This window comes from Hibiscus syriacus, unplaced genomic scaffold (genome assembly GCF_006381635.1).
Source record: "Hibiscus syriacus cultivar Baekdansim isolate YM2019G1 unplaced genomic scaffold, ASM638163v2 tig00111741_pilon, whole genome shotgun sequence".
NCBI classification, from domain to species: Eukaryota; Viridiplantae; Streptophyta; class Magnoliopsida; order Malvales; family Malvaceae; genus Hibiscus; species Hibiscus syriacus.
Genome location: NW_024063166.1, coordinates 17,207 through 34,574, shown reverse-complemented (window position 1 = coordinate 34,574; position 17,368 = coordinate 17,207). Strand labels below are relative to the sequence as shown.

The window sequence follows — 17,368 nt, the reverse complement described above, 5'->3', positions numbered from 1 at the left end:
CGAAGGAATTGGGAAAATCAAAGAAATAGTTAAGGATTTTGAAAAAGAGAAATGATGAATTAGGGATTTCGATTTTAGAAATTGGGGCAGAAATAATTAACACGAGATTAGAATCACGTAAGGCATAGATGGACTCTATGAAGAAAAAGAGAGCAAGCCCAACAGTGAATTCTATTGGGAGCCCACCAAAGATGTATGCCTTAGTTGTAACAGGAGAATGAAGTTGTTACAATTAATTATAGAATGTACAGCTGTCGAGAACCTATTAGCCATAGTACATTGCAATTGTATAAAACTATGTACTGAATGAGAGAAATCTTATCTGATGATTGAATGAAGAAATCCTTTTCTGTATTCTTTGTTCTTCACTTCTAAATCCTCTCATTTTCTTCGATCTCTATTTCTCAAGGTTCATAACATAAAACATTCCAGCATTGACTTGAATTATACAAAATGTAGGTGATAATATGCTTGACAAGAACATGAAGGCCTTAATAGGGAAAATTTAATTGTATAGAATCCAAAATCATCTGAAAAATATATGAATATCAAAGCAGAAACATTAAAACAAACCAAATTCTATAACTTAGTAACTGAGGACAATGCTTTTGAACGCATTATTTCATTCCGGCAGCCAGTTTGGATAGTTTTTGCACAACACACTTTGTCATCAGTCATGCTTGATTCGATTGGTTGAATAAGGGAACAAGTGACCCGAAGCTTGCTCTCAGATACAGATCATTTGTAGTCTATTTATCCTCATGCGTTTTCGTCGTATGCAGCATCAGCTGAAGAGGTGTCAATGTCATTCAGACCCAATTCTTCGTTTTGTTCCCATGATCTCTCATATTCCTCAACTGCACAAAACAATAAAAGTTCTTTAGAAATGAACCTAGAACCATAGTTGAAGCATAGGGTCAGGAAATCATTTCATAACCTCCCTTATCTTCCCTATCATTTCCTTGAACTTATTTTACTCCAAACTCTTGATTTTCCATGAAGAATTCATTTCTCCCATGTATTCAGACATGCTATTGAGGGGTATGACCTTCCTAATATATGGAAAACTTTAAAATTTTGACCATACCCGTATCGGATGTATGCATATACCAAACACTAATGTCTGAGTCCGAGTAACATAAACAGAAATATCAATAAGGAAGAGCCTTGGTATCTAATATAACTGTTATGATACTCTGCCAAAGAAATTGAGACCTTTTATGGTTCCTGGTCCATCACACTTGAATAGGAGGTGATTTTCTTTTTCTATATGCGCACAATTTGATTGGCTTCATTACACACACACACACACAATGATTTCCTTCCTAAAAAGCATAATACTGAATGCAAAGGCAATCAGAATGATCAATGCATGACCAGAAATGAACCAATGGGGACTTCAGGTCCAGCCCATTGTCATCCAACAAAAAATTATTCGAGAAAAAGCAGGGAAAAAGGGACATCACTTTTTTTTCAAGATTAGAGAACTTACAAATTAACTGATGGTCATCTTTAATATCATCAATTGCTGGTGCAATAAAAGAGTTGGCTAATGCATCATCGAGAATTAAAGTCCAAGGTTCTGACATGCTCAAAATCTGCAAAATAGCAAGAAGATTCCTTTGTGAGGAGAAAGGAAATATTTTTTTTTATAGGAATAGGAGGTCTCATTAAAAACCTCCTTCTTAGTTGGCTCTTGTGGAAGAGGCAACTATCGGAAGGAGGAAAAGAGTACCTCATCTTATTAATAAACCAGAATTACATAATCTTACATCTTACATGATAAACTTCCCGAAATAATATACAAACCAAACCAACCATAAAGCTATAAACATTAACCAATCCCCTCCTTAGCTAACTTGTCTGCCACCGAATTGTAGCTCCTAGGAATCCATCTAACAACAATAACCCTAGCAGAAACTAAGGTCCCAATTTCCCCAACCAAAGTACTGAAAAACGTAGGGGTAGAAAATGGCAACAAAATCCAATCAACTGCTGTTTTACAATCACTCTCTAGGATTAGTCTACCCTTCAATGCCCATTCGGAAGAAAGGAATAAATCAATTCCTTATTTAATAGCTTTCAGCTCAGCTAACATAGGAGGACCAGGACCCACCGCAATAGAAAATTAGTTTAAAATATAACAATTCGAATCTTTCAAGACTTCACCAATTCCACCCTGCAGCCCATCACCTCTCACGCTCCATCAACATTGAATTTAAAGAAATCAGTAGGAGGCGGAGACCAGTAGATAGCCTTCTTCCTTTTATATGATTTAGTAGGAAATCTATCTGCAATCGATGGATCCCCTATTAGTAGGTCAACCTGAATATTAACATTAGGGAATTTCGCTAAAAACCATTTAGCTAATCTAAACCTGGAAATGAAGAACAGAGATGAAGTGTCTAGTTTCCAATTTTCAAACACCACTGAGTTCCTAGCTTTCCATAAAGACCATAGAACAACTCCTGGAATAAACTTCCAAATAGTAGAATGCTCCCTTAGATAAGACCACGAACAAAGAAGGGAAGAAGGTTCTTGGGGCATAACAGAAGAGATATCCCATAATCTTAGAAATCTAAACCACTCCTCAGCAACCGAGCAAGAAATAAACAGATGATGGATTGAGAAAGGAAAGATTTTTACTCTTCACTTTGTATAGGTCATTTGGTATTTGTCTCATTCTTCAAGAAATAGAAGTGTCAAGGACTAATGGATGAAATATATCCCTGTATCTTTTCATGTACATAAGAATCATGTGTTTTTTAAGTGAAAGTGATACAAGGCCATAATCTTTTATGCGAATATTGCAAATTTAACAGGACCTTGAAATGGCACAAACCCTTATGACCTCGGTGGTAAAGGAATTGTTATAATAATTCCTTGAGATCCCGGGTTCGAGCATTGACAATGCCAGGGGTACGAGCGATCAATGTCAAACGGTTGAGAGTTATCTTTAAACAGATACTACCTTGCACTTACCCTAGATTAATAAAAAAAAAAGGACCTTGAAATGGCACACACCTGAAAAGGACTGGTATTCAATGCACTCACATTAATGATATTTTACAACAGAGGCAGTGTTCATATGGTACCTTGTTCAACCTTCCTTTGAAGTCTAGCCACTTGTTTTTCTTAGATTCCTCAAGACTATCCCCAAAAGTAAATCTGTGCACTCTCTCAAGGCCTGCACATGGAGATCATGAATATTACAAATTAATATGCAGGATATACACAATTAAAGCCTTATCCATGCAACTTCACGTCAAACACATGCATACAGAAGAAACAAGGTAGTTTGCCAAGGACATCAAATCAAAAACTTAAGTAAAAGTTTCAGCTAAGTGACGAAATGGAAGGTTAAGCTCTATGTAGTAGCAAATTAGCCCCACTGTTACAGAAATTTAAACCAGGTCGGGAATAGGTCCTGTTCAGGCTGAAGTATCACACTTAGCAAACAATTGTGGATTAGGACTATAAATAGCAAAATCAGCAAGCAGACTGAAAAAACTAGCCTATTTCAGTTCTGTACATATCAAAGCAGAACAAAGAAGATAACCATTCTGGGGTGACACTTGGCAAAATAATGGAAGATGAGGACTATAAGTAACAGAAACAACAAGCGAAAAGAAAATTTGCATGAAGAAAATAAATGAGTCAAGTAGTACTCACTTTCACTGATATTTGTAATAAGACCTTCAACTTTCGTAACTATCCCACCGAGTGTGCCACTAGCTAGCTCCAACTCTAGTTCTGGGACTTTTACGCTTGCAGTATCTGACTGATACACTTACAAGACCGCTCCTTAGATAACTTACCATTAGTCTAGAAAAAATTGATGATAAAAATATGTTTCACTCCCATGAAATGTTTGTTACATGTATGAGGGCCAGTTAACACTATTAGAAACTTATGGTGACAAGAATAGGATGCAACATTGACTTAAATTGCTATATTATAAGTTAAATTAATGACCAAAATACTGCATTTTTAACACTTGTTACAGTTGTGAAAATATATTTCCTTGGGCTAATATACGAAAATACAGAGATGCAATCAGCCTTATTATGTGATTCCTAACAAAAACTATTATGAAGCTTAGACTTCCTTTTTTCTATTGATTGTGGGCTGGAAACAAGGCTCCTTACGGATAGTTTATTTTCATTTCCCTTCCATATTCAGATAAGAATATTATCTTAAAGTCAACCCACCTAGCTTTCCTTTATCAAATAACCACAAGCCCTCAAGGATTAGGTCCACGTTTCAACCCTTCCTTAGGAAACAAGATTCACAGCCAATAGAATCCTAGAAGTCTACATCTAATACAAATTGGTACGACACCCTTCTCAGACAGAAGTCTGCATTAGTCAAAATATAGCTTAGTAAATTTACCTCTGCAAATTACACCAACAGGAATCTTAAAAACATTCAATTAAAAAATAGTCACTCTTGCAAAAAAAAAATGCACTATATCTGTCATGTAAAATTGTCTTATTGCAGAAAAAAAAAAGGAAAAGGAAAAGAAAACAAACAAAAACCAGTTTTCATGGTAGTACATGAATAAAGAGTTAACTTATGCAAACAAACACCAGAAGAGTAGCTGATGCAGTATTCTGCTAAGAACCTAGTCAGTATTGCAATGCATCTACGAAGAATGATATTTAGCAAAATAAACCTTTATAACATCACGGCTTAAATCATTGATGTTTTTCACACACGGGGTTATTTTCTTTCCCTTCTCAGGAATTGGTCCACCAGGCTTCAACTGCAAGGTAAGCATGGTCAGTAGACACAATCAGACTTATTGGGAATAGAAGTGCAATAGAAGCAAAATCACCACCAACCTCAGAATTCCGGTAGCCACAAGTGTCACATGTGGATGCCATGACAATAACTTCTTGAAAATATGGAATCCCTGTATGTGGTTAAGCTCAACAAAAAATTATAGGTGAACCTTACAGGATAGCATGATGTGACAACACATAATTTAGATAAAAAGGTCTTGCAACAATATTGCTAAGTCTGTAACAGAATTATTGACGGGGCAAGGAATTTGGGCAGGTGAGGAGGATATGTGTTTGTATTGACCATAAAATAAGATATATATATATCAGTAAATCATTATCACATGACATAAATCTGAGATGCAATTAACCTTCCATCTCAATAAGAAAGACCAGCACTCATGTTAACAATAAATTTAACTCATGAAAAACCATTAAAATCTGCTTCACCTTACACTCGGCGTTCTACAATTGCCGCAGTAAAGCAACATATCAACATTTTTTTTTTATAGAAGTTGGAGGTCTCATTAAAAACTCCCTTCGTATTCGTTCACATACTAAAAGTATGTTAACGAACATTGGAAGGAAGAAAAGAGTACCTCAAATTTTATTGATAATAATACCCGATACAAAAGACACCACGGAATATCCTCTCATGGTGATGTACACCATTACAACAAACACCTTAACCCTATATAACCTCATCCAAAGCCACAATCTAATCACCTTCTAATTACACCACTAGCAGTAGGATTAAAACAACGCAACAGAACATAATACAAATTAAAAGCAACACCTACAACCATATAGATAAAAACAAAACCACAATTGAAGAGACAAGATCTAATGAGACTCGTCTTCTTCAGGAGCCCAAGAGTTTGGTTTGAATGAAGGCTCTATCTCATGCACCATGACCTTGAAGAAGTTGTCACCAACCTTCAATTCCACCATCGCATCAATTCTCGCATCAGCCTTTATGAGGACTTGAATTTTTGCCCGATCAAAGGATGATGGAGACTGACAACTTTCGTCGATAGCTAGTAATAAACCCCACTTATCAACAATGTTCTTGAAAGTATCCCAATTCCATGCGTGAAAAGGAACACCCTCGCAAACTAACCATACTCGACGACACTCCATTACCAAACTCTCTGACCAAGCTTCGACTATGGAGAACCACTCTGCGAGAATATTTGATTTATCGTTCTTCACACTTCTCAATGAAGCATTGCCTTCGAAAATCATTAAAATCGCATTACCAGCAGCTCTCATTAAGGTAAAGCCAGTGAGGCCCTTCGCTTGCATTTGTCTAGCGAGATGACCAATTTTGACAAAGTCTCTGCACCACCCCACTAGACAATTGCTCAACACCTGAAGTTTTTCTTCATCTATAACACCTTCAACTTTATAATGATTCTTCCTCGAATCATCTTCCATCCCGGACTTGCGAAGAACACCTGACGAGGACTTCCTCCAATAGGAATGTCGAGGTTTGAATTTAGCGTAAGAAACGCCAACTTTGCTGCCATCGATACGAGAGCCATTCATTTTTGAGATCGCTCTCCTTGATTCTTCAATAGTTGCATACCGAATAAACCCAAAACGGACCCCTTTCGAGTTTCTTTTTTTTTAGGAATGAAGGCATCAATAACATGACCATGTGTGCCAAAAATAGACCCAAGTCTCTTTCAATGGATCATCTCTGGAAGGTTTTCGATAAAATCGTGAAACAACCATTTCTGATCCCATTTCCGATTCTTGGATGACCATCCTTCGACCAATTTTGAAACTCATTTTTTCTCCTTCTCGTTACTTCGGAAAACTTTTCATAGGAGTACCCTTTCATGATGCTCTCCTTGGTTCCATCCTGAACAATATCAGCGAAAGGTAAAGCTGGTGTTGTCTGCACTACAGAATTAGTTCCGAGCTTTTGTTTCCCTCCTTGAGAAGAAGACAGTCCATTGTCATCAATCCTATCAACAAGAGGGTGACAGTCTGAAGTAGCTTTAGCAGAGCAATTTTTCAAAATCCCGGTTGATAAAGGACTATCACCCAACCTCGCTGAAAATACTCTTGAATTTTGCTGCTTTTGGGGCGAAGGCGATTGCCTGAAGGTAGTGCCGTCGGCCTCAACTGTCCAACCTGCCTCACGGGCCAAGGTGGCCAGTACATCGTTCATATTAGAACGCTCTGAGAGATGGAAATTACCAAACTGTCGCAATCCGGCCAGCAAACGTCTGGTGAAGGCTCGCCTGTTCCATCTCCGGAGCTTTGTCCTTTCCTTTTCGCTCTCCCTCTCACGTTTTTCCTTGCCGGAAAATGAAAAATTGATTGCATTGTCAGGTCCAGAGGAAGTACTAATGGAGTTCACAGACGCTGCACCTGCCGCAGTTGTTGCAGCTAAACCACTAGTACGCCTGTGCTTAGACGAGCGTAGAGGTTCCATGGAGAGATCTGGGAAAGATGATTTACTGGAAAAACAGACAGCTTGGAGGATTGTGTAAGATTTCACCGAACCAGATGGATAGAACTGGGAAGTTGGGAAGAGGATTAACTGGAAAAACAGACAGCTTGGATAGGGTAAGATTTCACCGAACCAGTACACTGGAAATAGAACTGATTTTCGACACTAGGAAAGGGAGTTATGGTCGCGAGAAGAAGCTGAGTCCGGTGGTGAGGCGGTGACGACCACTAGCGGCGGGAAGAGGCGTAAATCGGCGGTGAACTTCGAGCAGATTTGTGTCGATTGAATGTCTCAATCGCAAATCTAAAGCCAGATTTGGAATCACCTTGATTCGGTGAACTTCCCAGGAGAAAAAAGATTCAAACGGTGGTCGGAGTATGGCGGCGGACGGCGGCGGCAGCGGACGGCTGTCGGCGGTAGCGGATAATGGGTGGATGTCGGAGGAGAGAGAAATTTTTTCAAAAGACGCCTGGGCTATTGTAATTCGAAATTTGAAAACACCTTGGTTAGAGAGAAGCTGGAGCCTCTCTCACTAACACGTCCATAGGTACAACATTTGAATCAATAGCAACATATCAACATTCAAAACATTTATAACTTACACACTTCACACGAGCAAACTGATAAAGGAAATCACGATGAATAAATAACTATGCAGTTTTACTCCAAATCAGATACTCATTATGCATAGACCTATAGCTGGATCTAACCATGAAGCAGAATGTTGTACTGCTCAAAATGCAAAACATGACAATATTACGGAGGATACTGGTTGCATACATCCGAGTCTCACACCTAGCAGCACAGGCTCCACAAGTTGATGGGAAAGTCATTACCTATTTGAAGGAAAGAAACAGGTACCAAAAAAATAGGCATAAAGGGAATTTAAGACAAAATGCTAAATCCTCATATACAAAAAAAATAAGCATCTCTAGACGGTTTTCTTTCTTTTCATTTTTTAATGAATATAGCAACATTTAGGAGAGCAGGGAGAAGAAGAGGATAAATTTAATGCCAATCACAATCTCTCTCTCTTATCTTTCTTTGTTTCCCTTTTTCCTTTTTTTTTTTTGGGGGGGGGGTGGGGGGTTCAAACAACAACAGGTAAATGCACTTAACTTAAAAATCACTCTTCTTAACCTCACTCTTGTCAATGTAGTTCTTTCATTCCTCCAAAAGAATCTGTATAATTTAATAGTTGAAAGTGGCTTACCTCTTCAGGTGCAGAATATCGGAATAAGGCCTCAGCAATTTCAGCACTATTACTCTGAGCAATGGCCTTTTGACCAGCTGCCGCTCCAACTGATCCATGTGGTTGTCTTCTTATTTGACCAACATCATTGTTTGTTTCTCCCATAGATGCTTGAGGCACATTAAACTGCGATGATGAGTCTACAAGATATCCCAATGATGCTTGTTGTTCAGGTGTTCGATCATAGAATCTAATGCTCAATGATGGATCAGGAGATGGAGCAAACCTGATGACATCATGATATTCTAATGTAATCTAGAACAACCCAATTATTGATTTAAATTTTTCATATGGAAGCAACTGCTTTACATTTCAACCACCCATCATTAAAAGCATAAGTCCATAAGGAACACAAAAAAAATGTTAAAATAGCGCTTTGTCATTTATAATTTTCCTTTTACGGGTTCTCAATAAAGCTGTTTCCAGCAGGGTCATCCAAGATGAAGGTGAAAGGAGACTACTGTTGCACAAGCTTTCAGCTTCAACAAAAACTGGTCAATTGCTTCAGCAGTTTGGGGATCAGCTTTCTGTCCAATAAAAGAAAACCATGTCAAGTACTGAAAACTAAATAATATCAAGCAAGACCAAATGTCAGTCACAAAATAAACCTTGCGTTCTTCTTGAAGGGCTTGTAGTCCATCTATAGCTCGTACTAGTATTCCCTCCACCTAGAAGCGTTAGACAATATCTGAGTTGGTTGCAAAAATATGAGGAAGAAAATCCAAAATTTATAGTAGATAAACGGGTGGCCTCAGTGAAGCACTAAAAAGTTAAATAAAGAAAAGCAAAACAGGCAAGAGGTTCAAGAAAATACTGTTGATAGACTTCCCCGTTGAGCCTCAGGTGGGATCTCAAAATCCAGTTCAGGGATCTATACGAAGAGATAAACCGTGTAAGATAAAAGGTACCATTCAATGTATTTCAGTTGATATATACATATTGGAGAAAAAGAGATGAACATCAATGAAACATAAACAGAAATGTAAAATTGGGAATATGAACATTTTACGAAAATGTACCTTTATGGTGGCAGACTCCGATTTCACCACTTGTCGACTAAACATCTACATTAAAAAGAGACGTATTGGTAAGGCACAGGTATCACTTATTACAGGTAATACTTGTTCAAATAGTCGACAAAGTATATGAACACACACATAAATCAATATAAAACAGGAAGAAAGCATTGATTATTTTTTTAAGAATCAAGTAGGAACCACAACCTTGGGATCTCCTGATTGGACCTCCAAACGGTAATGGCATCCCTTAGGTTGAATTTCACCGGCAAATTGAACTTCATTGTTCCTAATATAGACAAATAAAAGCATAAAAAAAAAACAATTTTTCCCAAAAAGATTTTTTTTCAAGCATATAGTAAGTGAAAACGGCATTACCTTTCACCACAATGCGGGCATTCAAAAGCTGAGAGCAAGACCTGGTGGCCAAAAACATAAATTACTAAGAAGAAAACAAAGGGAACAAAATTGAACACTTTGGTAATTACCTTTCTAAAATGAGGGATTGAAGTCAATAAAAACCTTGTTGTTCCCTGTAAACAAAATTAAATCAATAAAAACGAAAATAATAAAGTAAAAAAGAGATAAATTGGGAACATTTTTTTCCTTTTTTTACAAAACAGAAAGAATTACGTTCTGGGTGCAGCGCATGCAGAGACTTTCGACTTCATAAAGAGGAGTGGCGTTATCGTCATCAGCCGATATAGCTTCAACTAGTGATCCGACGTCGTCTACAAATTTCTCTTTACTGCTCTCCATTTATCTCTTGTAATTATAAATCAGGCAGCCGAAGAAGAAGAGAAGCAGAACGGCGGGGAATGTAATAAGAATGAGCAGGCTTCGAGGAGTTTCCTGTAGTCTGTTTCTCGAAACAATCTGATGAAAGCCCAAACTGAAGCCCTTTTTTTATTCGCCTTTTGTATTAGAATACGCGCGATGTTTCGTGAAACTATATTAAATCATTACTTAAATATAAAATTTAGGGATAGGATCAAATGGATGGTTATATTTACAGAAAAAGTAAAGAGTCACTCTCGATTATTTATTTTTACTCGTCTAATAATTTTTAATTTTATAAAATTTAAAAAATTACATTGTGTAAATTTATCTTAACCCTAAAATTTAAATTAATGTGTGTGTATATATATATATATATATATATTTGGTACATAAATTCATATTAGTATATGATTAGGATAATAACATTGTTTTAAAAATAAATAATTTATAGCATGAATCAAGTTATCTTAGTGGTTAAAAGAATGAGTGTAATTCTTAGAAATTATAGGTTCAAACACTAGAGATTGTAGCTGTTTGAGTGTTTACTATCAAATGAATAAGAGTTTTTAGAATAAATATGTGAGATACATTTTCAATTTGAGAAAAATATTTATTTTGTTGAGTGCCTTGAATTCAAAAGGTACAAATACTCCAATCAAAGGTATAATTATAAGGACTTGTGATAGCCAACTTGTTATGATGAAAGAAAAGACAAAAGTTATTTAATTTTATGTTTTACATGATTCAATAGTTTTAGATAATTCATTTTTTTTGTAAGATGAAAAAGTTGCTAATCATTTAGATGAAAATACCATACATGAATAAAGAAGACATGATTATATGTTGAACAGGGCATTAGAAAATTGAAATATCACGGGTATAACGGATTTAGAAAGTGAAAAAGAGTTCAATTTCGCGGACATAAAAATTGAGAAGTAAAAGATAATTCACTTTCGTAATCATAAAATAGATGGAAATTAGAATAAAGTCCAATGTATCACATGAACCAATAATGCTAATGTTAAAATTGTTTTTTACATTCAAAGATATGTATATAAAAGAAATCTGATCTCCAGAAAATTCAATAAGACTAGTGTGTCATGGATGACTAAATATAAAGATAAAAATATCATTAATGTCTGATATCGTGTTGTACATAACATTTATTATGGTGATATAATTATGTCAAATATAGGGAATAAAAAGCTTTAATATAAGAAATAACTTTTCGTTTTTAGGTTCTTTCTCCAACATCATTCATGAGAGTAGGAGTTTAGAAATGGAAGCACCTTATTTTTCTGTTCATTTCTCCCCCTCTCCCATAGGTGCAAGAAGCACAGCGCCTGCGCCCACATAAAAAAAGTGCCAAAAGCGGAAGAAGTGTGCCTGTGCCTCCGGAGACAATTTTTCCTACGCCCTCCTGCACCCAACGCTTTTGAAAACTAAGTTCTCAATTTCTATGTAATTTCTTTATCAAAACCCCTTTTCCAGTAAATTTAACATCAGTGCAGTGCCAAAGCATACAACCAAAAAAACAAAAAGGAAGGTGGTTTTTGAATCACTGAACAAAAACAAACATAAGTTCATTCTAATACCAGTCACATGAACAAATAGCAAAAACATAAAAAAATTCACATCTCAATCGTTTATATTACCCTACAAACATGATTGTTAACGACGATACCATCTCCCCTACTCTTCATTCTGACTTTCATCTTTGACAAGCTTGATCATATCGTCGATTCGAAGAATGGTTATGGCTGCTTCAGTTGCAAACTGGCAAAACAGTATTTTAGGAATCATGAGTAGATTGCTTTCAATGTTGGATAACTAACATATTCAAACAAAAATTGCCAGATCATTGCAATTACCTGAAGAATCTTCACTTTGCTCATTGCGGGCTCGATGACTCCTGCTTCTAAGTTGTTTCGAACGGTTCCATTCAAGAGGTCCAAGCCCATGCTGAAAATTGACAAGATCGATCATCTTATCTGGTATTTTCTTTTATCAAATTACTCTTATTCATCATAAAATGCTCTATGTATACCTTGAAAAATGTTTCTTATCAGCCTTGGTTTGAGCGGTGTGGTGGTAAGCCCGAAGTTTTGCAACTAATTCAGTGGCATCCTTTGCGGCATTGACTGCAAGCACCTGTGCATGTCGACATGAATATTTACTCTTCATATAAAGCAAGAAATGAGATGGGGCAATAAAAGATAAAAAATTCACAACTTTCTTCCTAGCTTAACACTAATGCTACCTTTGGTATAATTAATAGAGCTTCGGCAAACTCTGCAATTGCCAACTGTTCACGTGATCCTAAAGTCGTGGCGAGATATTCCAAATAAACGGACAAGGCAGCTTCAACAGCACCTCCACCTGCTACTACCTAGCAGTGCCAACACCAGAATGAACACCAGTGAGTAAATATTACCTACCATATTATGACAATCAAAATGGACACCACTAAATATACATTCACAAGGGGGGGGGGGAAATACCCACATTACAGTGAAGATGCTACTGCTGAATGTCCAAATTTTAACCATTGAAAATATATCAACCAGCTAAGCTCAACTAGACTATTCTCTCATTCATGCAAGTGTTGGATCGTGAAACTAAAATAATCATTACCGTGTTGGACTCAAGAGTCCTTTTCACAATAGATAAAGCATCGTGTAGGGATCTTTCCATCTCATCAAGCATATAGTCATTAGCTCCTCTTAGGATCAGGGAAACCTTGGAAATGATGAAAACAGGCATCAGGGTCACAATTATAAAAAATCAAAAGGCATAATAGCCAACAAGTGACAATCAATATACTAAGGTGCATAACTTCATAACTTCCTTTTTTTTAACATTTTGCAACAATAACAGTAACACAACCTAACAACAAAGTGACTTTGGTTTCCACAACAATGAAGATCATATCAAATCACAGTAGCCCTAAAATTTTGTTTTCAAGATATAAGAGGAGAAAGGGCAGAGATATCTGAACGATAATGAACTGCAGATATAATTTTAAATGAATCAAGAGTCCAAAGATAGATAGCAACAAACATACCGCACCGGTACTCTTGGTCCCTTTAATCATAACAACATCGTCATCAGCAATGCGCTCCTCTACAACTTCATCAGCATATCCAAGAAGCGATGAATCAAAAGTTTCTTCACCCTCCATGTCGGCAAAGGTTGAAACCTACATATCCATCAATGAGGAAGAACATTATTAAGACAAAAGCTTTTACTAGACCTTTAAACTATGACAAGCAAAGACAAGTAGCATCTAAAGTTCTCACTTCAAAAAGAAAAGAAAAAGTGAGAGAGAAGACTACACTGACATACAACAAAGTTACAAACGATACAATCCTGAATAAAAGCATATTCCAATTAGTTCAAATTAACACAATTAAGTTTCAGACGAGTGTCCATAGCAAAGGGATTGATTATCAAATCATAACCTTCAATCAATTCAACGACAAACAGAGCACGAATGAGTTATAATGAATAGCACAAAACATGAAAAAATTAGATGGTTGAAATATGTAAGAATGTACCATGGTCGCACCAGTTGCCTTAGCAACATGGCGCATATCCTCTTTTCGGACACGTCTCACAGCAATAGCTCCCGCCTCCACAAAATACTGAAATAGCAATGAAGAATTTAGGGAAATATTAAAAACAAGCCAGTAAGCAGTTGCATAAAACAAAATACGAAAGAAACTTGCCTTGAGTGCCATGTCATCAATTCCTTTCGTAGTCAGGACAACATTGGCTCCAGCTTTCAAAAGTTTCTCAATACGTTCTTTCATCATATCAGCTTCTCTGTTGAGATATAGATATCATCAGGACCACGTTTAATGTTTACGAATATCTATTTTAACATTTACCCTAGGCAGGCTCTAGATAATATGATGAAGTTCTACATACTTCAGACGTGAAATTAAAAAAAGGAAGCTTCAATCAAGCAATGCAAATTGTTATCCCAAACAAGTTAACAACATTATGACTTGTCACCTTTGACGAATTTTCTCAAGCTCCCTAGGATCAGTAACCAAGACTTGGACTCCCAACTGCATTTTTGTTTTCTGAAGATTAAAATCAAGACAAGCAATCTTGGCAGGGGAAACTCTTAAGGGCATTCCTTGTGCAGCACGGCCAGTGTTCAAAGCATAACCATTCAGTAGGTAGCTATCTCTGGCACTTTTTCCATGTGCCTTTAAAACATTAATTCCCTGGAATATGAAAAAGAATAATAATGACTTAAACAACTAAATGAAACTCTAATTATAGATAATGGTAGGATCTATTCCACAATAAGCTCATACAAGGACATCTAGTAAGATATGTTTCAAAATACCTACCTTAATTGGGTATCTGACTTCTCCTCGTGCATTGGTCATCTTTATTGCCAGAACTGCTTCTACAACCTATACATAACAAAATCAATACATGAGCTAAATAGGCATCCTTACCAGGGTTTGATCCCTTACATCTCATAAATGATAGAAAAGGAAACATTTAATGTCTTGAATAAGATATGATATAGCAAAAAAAATTAAAAGATTCATTACTGCTTAATCCAGAAATCCTTGCTGTAGGAAAGATAAATGAAGTTAAAGATATATGTTTGAAGTGTGAAAATGAATTGAGTGGATCAATTAAAAGGACGCATAAAAACACTGGTTAAAGTATACTCCATATGGAAGAGAGTCAAAAGGTAATAAATTACTCAGTTGGGGCAATAATCATACCAAATTAGCAAAGAAGTCACTGTCACCAGCTATCAGCTTTGAGGACATACTTGTCTTGGCACAGTTTATTAGAGAATCTTTCCCAAGCTTCTCAACCTAGTAAAGAAAAACAAAGGATGAGCAAAAGGAAGACAACATGTATAGAACCAAAAAAGAAACTACAGGATAATTTTCAATCAGTTTCAAAAAGTTCATATTTCACACTATATAAGTTCATACTCATTCACTTGTCAACAAGTTCTCAGGAAGACACTTACTTTCACTGCCAACTTCTCTTCAACATATTTGCATGCTTCCCTCATAGCTAGCTGAGCAAACAAAAGACCCAGAAAACATGTTCAGATTCTGATACATGATATATTATTAACAAGAAAAAGGTGATCATACTGAAGCGGGTGAAAGTTACTCACTCTGAAGCCGCTAATTATGGATGTTGGGTGAATTTTATTCCTAACCAGATCATTTGCCCTCTGTTGAATTGCGAGTAAATAACACGTTATCAAATTAGAACGATTATTAACATACAAAGTAGTCTAAAATGGCTATTTTGTGCATTGATCAAATCTTGTAAAGAAACATACGCAATTACCTTAAGAAATTCAGCAGCTACAATAACAACCGAGGTTGTTCCATCACCAACTTCTCGATCTTGAAGCTCGGCCAATTCTACAAGTACCTGCCACCACAAAGTATATTAAAAATATACTACAAGTGAAGTAGCTATGCAACGGCAGATATCTAATAATAATATGCAAAATACGGCTGTTTATCAACCTTGGCAGCTGGATGTTCAACTTCTAACATCTTAAGTATCGTAGCACCATCGTTTGTAATCGTTACGTCACCAATGTCATCAACAAGCATCTGAAAATAATCAAACCAAAAGAAAAGGAAAAGTAACATTACAGCAAATTCAACATCATTAGTACCACCTCGCAACTGATGATTCATTTTTTAAAAAAAAAATTATTCTGAAAACAGTAAATGAAAATAAGAACAAAGAATAAGCATATGAGGTTTCATTGGCAACCTTGTCGAGTCCAACCGGGCCTAGTGAGGATTTAACAATGTTGGCAACAGCTTGACACGCCATCACTTTTGAAAATCCCCGGAGTAAAAAGGAAAATAAGATAAGTATTTTGTTAATAAATGAAGCACGGAAGGGGGACGGAGGGGAGAGAAGATTACCGTTTTGAGTGCGAACATCCTGACCAGATTGGCGCTCGCCGAGAATATCTAGAGGTTGACCTGCAATCGCCATCAAAGTTCACGGAAAAGAGCTATCCAAGTACGAAAAAGATATCGGAAATGAAACCAGAGATCGGGATCTGAGGGCGGAAGTTGGGGATTTGCAGTAGTAGGAATGTTAGAGAAGTGGGAAGTGAATTGAGAATGTTCAAAATGGTTAGGGTTCTGCACTTCCTACTGTTATTATCTTTGATTGTTTAATTGTTATGCCCAATGGCCGAAGCTATTCGCCTAAGCCCGTATTTGGAATTTATTTTCCTTACTTCAAAGGCCCAATCCAGCGCTCATGCGTCAAGCCTCCTAAGCCGTTTAAAAATAGGGTAAATTGCAAATTTACTCACTAAACATTACTCTCTCTCCTATTTTTTCCATTGTACTTTTAATATTTTTAATTTAATCACTAAATGCCATGCCCCTAAAGTTTCGATATAACTGGACGTGCGACCTTAGACGCTTCGGGACACTTATTGGTCAGTTGCGCGCCTAAGTAAACATTAAAATCACACCTTGTGAGAACTCTAACTTGTCGTAACCGGTTTTCGTCCGGGTACGAAATATTAAAATTTGGCAGGGAAATTAATGTTAATAAATAATTTTGAAAATAATTTGGGAGTCGCCATCGGCCTTTTGGGTCAGGTAGGTCGAATACCTAAAAATTATTTTTTTAAAAGAGTTTTAATAAAACACCAATAAAAAAATAAACTGATCTGCGTTTATAACCAAAAATTCATTCTTTTTAATAATAAAAAGGGATTCGTGGTCGGTTACGTTTAGGGAAGGATTAGCACCCCTACAACGCCCAAATTGGTACTTTTTAATTATAAATTGTCTCTATTATTAAAATTTTAAAAATTCAAAATATATTTAATTTATAATTCTATTATTTCAAAATTATAAAAAATATTTATTTATTTAAAAATATCCGAAAAGAACTTCTAGGTGCCTTAAGACAGCTCTTTTCTTTGATATTGATAAATATTAATTTAAATAATATTGTTTACTTTTTAATTTTAAAATATCAGAATAGAACATCCAGTTGTATTAAGACTGTCCTTTTCTTCGATATTAAA

At 36.3% G+C, this 17,368-nt stretch overlaps 1 protein-coding gene and 1 pseudogene across 1 annotated transcript; both read right to left on the bottom strand.

The window, feature by feature from the left end:
- Nucleotides 1-495: 495 nt before the first annotated feature.
- LOC120168962 lies at nucleotides 496-10,359 on the bottom strand (annotated as a pseudogene).
- A 1,453-nt stretch (nucleotides 10,360-11,812) lies between these two features.
- Nucleotides 11,813-16,462, bottom strand: LOC120168961 (T-complex protein 1 subunit alpha-like). Its single transcript, XM_039177199.1, has 18 exons — nucleotides 16,239-16,462; nucleotides 16,081-16,145; nucleotides 15,825-15,914; nucleotides 15,640-15,726; nucleotides 15,461-15,520; nucleotides 15,308-15,358; nucleotides 15,051-15,146; nucleotides 14,661-14,726; nucleotides 14,314-14,531; nucleotides 14,025-14,121; nucleotides 13,854-13,940; nucleotides 13,361-13,495; nucleotides 12,931-13,035; nucleotides 12,557-12,685; nucleotides 12,344-12,447; nucleotides 12,168-12,258; nucleotides 11,987-12,072; nucleotides 11,813-11,956 (listed from the first exon to the last, which is right to left on the bottom strand). The coding sequence occupies exons 1-17, from the start codon at nucleotides 16,309-16,311 to the stop codon at nucleotides 11,989-11,991; spliced, it is 1,638 nt and encodes a 545-aa protein (XP_039033130.1). The 5' UTR covers nucleotides 16,312-16,462; the 3' UTR covers nucleotides 11,813-11,956; nucleotides 11,987-11,988.
- Between the last annotated feature and the right edge of the window lie 906 nt (nucleotides 16,463-17,368).

Coding starts and splice junctions, on each gene's coding strand:
- LOC120168961 (XM_039177199.1), bottom strand. CDS start 16,311: ATGGCGATTGCAGGTCAACCTCTAGATATTCTCGGCGAGCGCCAATCT. Junction 14,532..14,660: donor AAGTCAGATACCCAATTAAG/GTAGGTATTTTG, acceptor TTCATATTCCAG/GGAATTAATGTTTTAAAGGC. Junction 14,122..14,313: donor CTTGAGAAAATTCGTCAAAG/GTGACAAGTCAT, acceptor ATATCTCAACAG/AGAAGCTGATATGATGAAAG.